The following is a 9,117-nucleotide window of genomic DNA, read 5'->3' as shown; positions in this document are numbered from 1 at the left end:
GGTTTAGATATTAATATAATCAAACTGATTCATTTGTAATTAAAATTATTTCAAATTTGAATGTAGTTTTTTATGTAACTTCCCCTAAAATCATGGGGAAGAGTATCTGAACACAATATATAAATACTTGGAATTTGTATTTTTCACGCACAAGTCTTGTACTCAAATTCTAGAAAACTGCTTTCTTAAGCTTTAACTCAGAGCAATCAATATAAGTGACTCGTGGACTAGGTAGAGTTAACTGCTGAACCACCACTACAGGAAAACAAGCCTACAGCGATGAAAAAAGTCATCTCTGTAGGTCACAAAGTCGTCTCTGTAGGCTTTTAAGGATGACATGTCGTCGCAAAAATGTCGTCGCAGTAAGTCTGTACGTGTAGGGACCTTTGATGTCGTCGCAGTAGGACACTTGCGTATATTATATTTTTCACAACAAGGTTTTGGCGCCGTTGCTGGGGATTGCATTTAGTGAAATTTTGTTTGTTAAAATCAATTGCTTGTCAATTTGGTTTCTTATTTTTTATTTGTTTATTTTTGTTTTTCCTACTTCTATTTTACGCTTTTGTTTGTTTGGTCCTTTTGCGAGGTACTTGAGATGTCACATCAACAAGTACTCTTGAATTTTGTTCAACATGACTTGGAGCCTTTACATAGAGCATGGTGGAGATTCAAAAATTTGTTCACGAGGTCCCCTTACCATGGTTTGTCTAGAGAGTGTTTGAATGAAGTTTTTCTCAATGGGTTGCATGCCACCACAAGAGAATGGGTAGTGTGACAATCAAAATCCCGTGATCCGTAAGGGGAAAGAGCGGGTAAAGCTGTGCAATCCCACACCACCTGGGGAAGGTCAAGTGTGATGATTCTAAGCCTGTGTAGGTATGTGACTACACAGTTGAAGATGGCTTAAATGCATTGATGGGTAATACCTATATCAATAAGATGCATCTTCTTTTCGGTAGCCCATTACTTGAAAACTCCAAAGTTAAGCGTGCATGACCTGGAGTAATCTCATGATGGGTGACCTCCTAGGAATTTTTTCCAGGAAGCATGCGAGTAAGGACAAAGCACGCTGGAAAGACTCATGTTGGTTTGCAGGGCCAGTCATCATTCCAAGAAGCAACCATAGTGACGTGGGGCATTACAGGTAGAAAGAGAAGATGGTACCGCCAATTTCTACCAATTATCCATTGATGAAGCCTATTGGATGTTGGAAGACATGGCAGAATATGATGAGTAGTATTGTTTGCATTCTCCAATAACCAACCAAGTTTTGGAGAACAATTTTAGCCATATGGAGCCTACTTTTGAAGATTGCACTCAAGAACCATGGGAGGAGACATTGGAGGATTTTCAAAACATCATCATAGAGGAACCTCATCAAGAGGCTCAATCAAGTTCATTGGAGGTATTGATGATGAAGTTTATGGCTAAAAACAATGCTTTGATCCAAAGCCAAGCTTCATCTTTGAGGAGTTTGGTTGAAAGCACTTACAAGATGCATCATTTCATCATTTCATCATCATCTTCAATAAAAGTTTGAGAGCATTTCCCTTGTTAGGTCAAATACTAAGTAAGCATCTCCTCTTTGTAGTAGTGTCTTTTATTTTGTTTCTTTGTTGTGTTGTCTTATAGTTAGTTGGTTTTTCTTGTGTTCCTTCTTTTTAGATTCATCACTTGAGGACTAGTAATGATATAAATTTGGGGGTGTGATAACTCTATGATAGAGTTATTTATTATACTTTTAAACTTGATTTTATAAGAAAAGAGTGATGAATTGAGCATTTAGTTGCTGAATTTTTAGTTAATTTTGTCTTTATGTCTTGTGTAGTTTAATTTTGGAGTTGAGTTTTGTTTTTATCTATTTTGGAATTAAATAATTAATTTTCTTTCATTTTCTGTGTAAAAGGAGTTCAAAGTAGCAAGGAAAGCAAAATAAGTGAAAAATTAGCTAGAAGAAATTGGAAAATGCTGAAATGTGTAGAATTGCTAAAAATATTACTGCAGCATTCTGGAGCTACGTGGACAACTATAGCCCGGTTGGAAAAAGTCAGTGCAAAGTGGCTTTGAAAACTGGCATGGAGTGTAAAAATTGCCACATTGGCGTACTTATGTCAGAATAGTGATGGACCAATTGGAGGTGGGCCTAAAAGTGGAAAGGAAGAGAATTGAACTTTCTAATTTTGGACAAAGATTGTACCCTAGCACTATAAAAAGAAATCAGCCACCATTTTATAGGGGGAATTATTCAAGAGTTGAAAATAGATAAATAAATACCCAAAGAGAGAATGAAGAAGAAGAAGAGAAAGAAGCAGAGAGAGAGGACAAGGAAGGATGATTCATCTACATAGTTTCTTCTTTCCCTTTACTCTTTTGTATTTCTATTTTTCTATTTCTCTATTTGTAAACTCATGGATATGTTGATTATGGGTATTTTTGTGTTTTTGAGCATGAACTATGTTACACCAAGATTTCGAGCCATGAGAATTGTGACCTCGAAAGCTGGATTCGTAATGAATGGACCCGTAATATCTGGAACGTGCCCGCAGCTGAGGCATCGAACCTGCGAAGCAAAGATGACTTCGAAGATGGTAGCCTCAGGATCCTCACAAAGCTCGAAAGGTAGACACTGAAGAACGTCTGCTTTCAGAAGGGCCTCGGATCAGGGGTCCCAAGCTCGACATAAGTGTGAGTTCGAAGCCACATGATCTCGGGAAGATGCTATAGCTCAAAAATCGATAAGAGACCTGGGTGAATAGGACCTTGGCAATATGGGATAATAACTTTGAATATCCTAATGAATTATCTATAAGAGACGCGGTCTACATTGATTACTATAAATCCCCTATAATCAAGGGATATTATTTGTTCAGTTATACACCCCATGATCTTCAGGGGACATTTCCTTGTATATAGGATTGCTGGCTTTTAATGCCATTTAATTTATTCGCATATACAGAATAACTTCCCGAAATATGTGGGATAGTATTCTGAAATCTTCTTTATAAATAGAGAGGATTTGCACCATTGTAAAGGGCCGAATTTTGGTGATCTTAAGAGAAAACTCTGGAAAATTCATCCTTGAAGAATATTCAGAGATCATCTTAATTTTAATAAAAAAGACTCGTGGACTAGGCAGATTTAACTGCTGAACCACGTAAAAAATCTCGTTTGTGTTATCATATTTCATTTGGCCATAACCGATTATTGTTTTCGTGCTCTTCTTTCACTGTTGACGAAAAACGGCGTCAACAAACTAATTTTCTTGTAGCTAGAGTTATTGATGAACTTGGATTGTGGATTTAATTGATGTTTCATGAATATTTTTAGTATTTAAAGTTTGTTCATTCAAATGATGCTCAATATTGTAGAATTACTTTTGCTTGATCACCAATTGTAGGTTTCATAGCTAATCTTGATTTTGGAAAAAATAGGATTAGTAGAAATACTTGAATGATGTATGATTTTCACCTTGAATCACTACTACAAAAACAAGCTTTCCCGACAGTTTTTAACTATCCCTATTGAGCAATGACAACAGTCGACTAACTATCGTATTTGCCTATGTCGGCGTAGGGGTAGCTACGCCGACAATTAAACATTGTCGCTGTTGCTGGCAACACCGATAGTTAATAGGTGTCGTTGTTGCTAGCAACGCTGACAGTTAATAGGTGTCGTCGTTGCTTGCAACGTCGACAGTTATTAGGTGTCATCGTTGACAGTTATTAGGTGTCGCCGTAACATTAAATTTATATATATATAAATAATAATTTTTCGATATATGTTTTTTAAAACTTTTAATTATATTTTTAACAATTGAAGTTTGATATAAATTTAAATAAAAAATTACTCACATAATTAATTATTATTATCATAACTTGTAAAAAAAAATATATTTATCATAATAAAAATTTATATACATACAACATTTATTCATAAAATTGAAATGTAAATAATACATCAAATCCCCATGAAACTAAATAATTCTCAATAAAAATTCATTATAATATTATAAATCCATAAACTTCAAAATATATAATACAACAAATCTCAACAAGACATCATAATTCTCTTCTCCAAATCACTGCAAAAATCAATTGATTTTTGGCTTTGGTCGTCTTGGCCTTAACACAATATACAGAACTCCCAACACAACTAGAAAAACAGGAATTGTAGTCATATCAAACACCACATCCACTTTTCTCTCTCTTATATAGTGAATTGGGTGGAGAAGGGCTATAGTTGCATTTACTTGACTATAGAATCTGCATGCAAATAACCCAACCAACCATAATAGTTAAATATAAATCTCCCTCTCACTGGAGATTTCTCAAAGTTAAGTTTTATATTTACTTTATTCATGAACAATCACAACTACTGATAACTAACCCTTTGGATGCCTCTTCCAGGGTAGTAACAGTCGGCATCCCCATAATGCAATTCTCTGGAAACAGTTGAAATCTGAAAAAAAAAAAAAAAAAAAAACCACAATATCAAATTGGAAGTTGAAACAGTTCCAACTAAATCAACTTCTCTTACAAAATTAGAATAGGAAAAGAATTCAAGGCAAAAGAACAAGTTCACTCACTCTTCTCCATAGGCTAACAACATAATTGTACTTGTTAACTAGCTCGCGTTCTTGAGACTTGAAGAGTTTGAAGGTTTTTTCCGCTGGCTTAGTTAAGTCTTCCAACAATATGTAAAATCACAGAAAGGAAAAAAATACAGCTGATTCACAAAATATGCAAAGGTGTATGTGCAAATCAAAGAGGTAAAAAGTGGAAGACTTGTCAACTTCACCAATTATATGCCCTAATAAAGTAAAACTAAAACAAATTGAAATAACTTTCATGAGCAATTACACCATCTATGTACCCTGTTGCTTGGAATTCAGTGCATAAAATTGATATAATTGAATAAGTCACATTATGGGCAAGGATACTTGTACGCTCCATGATAAGAAGATGGATGGCTGAATTGACCATTTCTATAGACTCTTCGAGAGTTGTTATAATGTAACTAGAAGCAATTGTATCAGACTGAAACTACGAAATGTGCCAGCCTTGAAAAGTGATGGAGTAAGGATTGCATCCCACCGACCACTTCCAATCTTGTCAATATGCCAGATGGTATTTCGTATAATATCACAAAAAAGATGCATACACATGATACAAAACTGCATATACACATGCAAAATATTTTCTGCGAACAAGAACCAACATATACGAGAAAACATAGCAGATGGAACTTGGAATGACCTAGCAATCTAAAGTTACTATAAGAAAAAAAAAGGACGGGTGGGGGTAGGGACACCCCTGACCATTGTTTGGAAAATAACCAAAAGTTAATTCTCAAATCAAAATTCCAAAAGAAAAATGGTTTTCATATCAATTACAAATCTGCACACGGGAAGCTCATAAATCAAGACTAGCTAAAAAACGCTCAATAATAGGGAAATTCATATTCTAGGTTACTTACCTCCATTGCAGTTTCATGGGCTTGACTGTAAACAAGATGTAGAGGTATAAGACCAGCCAAATGTTCAAAAGTAGCAGCCAGTGCAGCTTTTATTGGCCTCCTATGTATGGGGGCAGTAAAAAAATCAATGCATAATTGGAGATGATTTTCCTAAGTGCTTAGCAAGTGTTGCAAAAAGATATAACATCCCAAAGGTAACATCAAACACATGTTACTTTTGAAACGCCAATTTTAAAGAGAGTGAAACACATAAATTAAATATGTTTGCAAAGATATTCCACCAATAATCAAAAGACCATTCCTGATTAAAAGGTCCAGACCAAAATAGATAATATAACCCATCAACATATATGTAATTAGCTTCTAGAAAACATAGGTGATCTAATGAAATAAAAAGCATTGAAAATGGTTCAGTTGCATCCAACACCCCCACCACAAGAAAAGAAAAGACTAAAATTTATAAATGAAACATATGATTAAAATGCTTACCTAAGATCCAACAAAAGTGAACGTCCATTGCACTGTAGATGGCTTTCCCAGGTTGAGGTCTCTGACTGAGCAACAATAATCATGTCTGAAAGTGCCTTAGCCTGATAATGTTTGTCAACAAACAATGGCTCACCATGAATGAACCAAAAGACTGGAACCTCCAGTGTGGACCTGCTATGGGCATGTGTACCTGCATAGTCCAGAAAGTGTACGAGTGTTACCACACTATACAAAAAGAAAACCTGAACTTCAAACATCTAAATTCATCTGTAAAAATAATAAAGATACTAGAAATAGCAACCAGCCAACCATTGCATTACGAATCTCATATAACATGTATAAAAGAAGTTACCATATGAAACATCAAATTTTATTACTAAAAGCAACAAGTAAGAGATACACACAAACATCAACAACACCACTTAATTACTTTGGATTCATAAACCCATTATAAGAAAACTCTTATAAAAACTTAATATTGAAATAGACAATTTATCAAACACTTAGCAAGCAATATTCAAACAAGAAATGGAAATATGATTGGGATTGTATTTGTCTCTGTCCCTATCTCTATCTCTGTCACTGAATTTCAGAAAGAAAAAAAAAACAGAGAGATTAAAGCTTCACAATAAGTTACAAGTACCCAATGAAATTCTGATAACCAAAGATGTCATAAACATATATATATAGACTTACCTGGTTGAAGAGAAGTTTCTATGCCTGGGATTAGCTCCATCTCTAATACCCCTATGGCTTTTCTCCATCACCAAAGCACGTCTCTTTCCTTCTCCCGCTTTTCTCTTCTAAGTCGTTCTTCCCTCAACTCTTGCAAAGTCTTATTTCCCTTCTTCTTCCCACTACTACAAAAATTACATGATAAGTCGGTTAAAAACTGACATCTGAATGTTCATAAGTCGGTTGGGAACTGACTTCCCATGCAGTGACTTATGATGTAAAAACATGGTAGGTCAGTTGGCGCCAAACCGACATCTGGTGTAAGACATGGTACGTCGGTGGAAAACTGACATCTGGTGTAAGACATGGTACGTCGATTGCAAACCGACCTCTGGTGTAAGACATGGTAGGTCTGTTGTACACCGACCTCTGGTGTAAAACATGATATGTCAGTTCACAGCCGACTTATGGTGTAGACATCTATTGTCAGTTTTAGTAGAACCGACTTATGGTATTTTTTTTCTCTTAAAAAGTGTATTATGCCCAAAACAAATCATGTTTTTTTATACAAACAAACTGAACAAAACAAAACATATATCACAATAATAATATAAAATACTATAATTTGAATTAAGTCCCCTCTTCTTCTTCATCAGAAGAAAACCTGTAACGTCCTGGTTACTCCAAGACCGTTACTGTGAGCTTTGAACCGTGCTTAACTCGCTAATCGAGTTCTTTGGTTATAAACGTGCATCTAGGTGTTATTAATATGTTAAGGTGGAAAACCAATCAAAAGGAAATGATATATTTTATTCAAAACATAAAACTGTTCATGGGCCCAAAAAAATGTTTACAAGTTATTTATAATACAAAATGGTCATTACAGTGTAAAAATTACAACCCGTTGACCTAAGCAGAAAAAATAGGGTTAACCCCCTAGTTCCTCCGAGAAACTCCTTGGCCGTGGTGGTCAAGCGGCTGCATATTTACACATCACCACCTAAGCTCTCCACTCAAGGCTGGGTGAGCTTTTCTTTCCCTTTACCTGCACCACATAGCCCCCGTGAGCCAAGGCTCAACAAGAAAACTCATTACTGCATGTATATAATATCAAATGATGATCGTGATAATCATACATGACTTATAGCCCTAAACAGATGAGTGACAGATGTGAAAGTTACTAATGTGGGTTCCGCACCCTTCACAAATGAGTGACCGAGTAACTAGCTTAAACCAGATGAGTGACTGATGAGCGAGTCACTAATGTAAACCAAATGAGTGACCATGGAGTCACTAGTGTGGGTTCCGTACCCTTAGCCATGTGACGATGCAGTCACCTGGGCCTTCTGGCCCTGGCTCTGAGTGACTAGTCATGGAACTAGACAAGCGCTTTTAGTTTTCATCGAACTTGGGGTTGGTCAAGCATTAATGCTCATGATGAGTCATTCAATGCTTATGTCGATTAGCTCTAATCTTTTTGGCTCTGCGTTCATGACACTTATGCCGCTCCTGACTCATAGGTCAATAACATATGACCAGTGCTCAATACTATTGTCGAACTTGACTGGTAAGTCACAGCTTCACAGTCAGTTCTGACACCATTGCTGATTCTGACTAATAAGTCAGTGCCAGTCACAAGTAAGCAAGATTTTCTAAGCATTTGATATGCAATCAATGTTCACATTTAAACATTCAACATGCCTCATGAATAACCATGCATGTCACATATGGGGTGCAGTTTTCTTACCTCTGGTTCGAGCGAGAAATAGTAAAAGAACGACCCTTGAGAACGATCGACATTTTGATTCATTAGCGATTACCTAGTCATAACCAATTATAACCTTCATTAATGAAAATCAATCAATAAAAAGGGTCTTGACCTAAACCTCACTCTCGGGACCCCGAATTGTACCCAAACGGTGAGTAGATTCGATCCTGAGCCTTAGGAATCGAAACCCCGAGCTAAAAACCCTTAAAAATGCCCAAAAAAAGAATTTGGAAAAGCAGGGTAGCGCTGTAGCGCTACCCTCTAGCGCCCCAGCACCCTTGGCATAGTTGAATGCCCCCTAGATAGCGTTGTAGCACCCAGTGATGGGCGCTGTAACGCTACAACTAGGGTTTTCAACCCTGGTTTTCCCATCCTTCGACACCACCATTTCCAACCTGAAAAACCAACTTCCAAACCTCATTTAAACCCCCAATTGAACCCAAAAACCATATACACATGTCCTAGGAATCATATCCCAAGTAACCCTAGCCAAAAACTCTCATCAATTCCCATTATCCAACTTAGAAATCCAAGCTGAAATTCAATAGAAAAATAGAGCAAACCAGAGTTTTTAATGGCTAGAAACTTACCTCAAGCTCAGTTTAGGATCCTCTTCAATGGTGGAACACAATCCTAAGCCCTCAAGGTCCACTTCCCTAACTTGAATCCTCAAAAGAAGCTCAAAAATCCAAGAAGAAAATGAAGAGAAA

The 9,117-nt window shown here is 36.4% G+C and overlaps 1 protein-coding gene across 1 annotated transcript; it reads right to left on the bottom strand.

Annotated features, from left to right (window-relative positions):
* Window positions 1-3,918: 3,918 nt before the first annotated feature.
* LOC133828854 (uncharacterized) lies at window positions 3,919-6,222 on the bottom strand. Its single transcript, XM_062258935.1, has 3 exons — window positions 5,965-6,222; window positions 5,476-5,575; window positions 3,919-4,262 (listed from the first exon to the last, which is right to left on the bottom strand). Exons 1-3 carry the CDS (start codon window positions 6,219-6,221, stop codon window positions 4,254-4,256), a joined length of 366 nt encoding a protein of 121 aa, XP_062114919.1. The 5' UTR covers window position 6,222; the 3' UTR covers window positions 3,919-4,253.
* Between the last annotated feature and the right edge of the window lie 2,895 nt (window positions 6,223-9,117).

This window comes from Humulus lupulus, chromosome 4, assembly GCF_963169125.1.
Source record: "Humulus lupulus chromosome 4, drHumLupu1.1, whole genome shotgun sequence".
In the NCBI taxonomy this organism is placed as follows: Eukaryota; Viridiplantae; Streptophyta; class Magnoliopsida; order Rosales; family Cannabaceae; genus Humulus; species Humulus lupulus.
The sequence above is the reverse complement of the archived record's forward strand: the minus strand, read 5'-3'. Positions and strand labels throughout refer to the sequence as shown.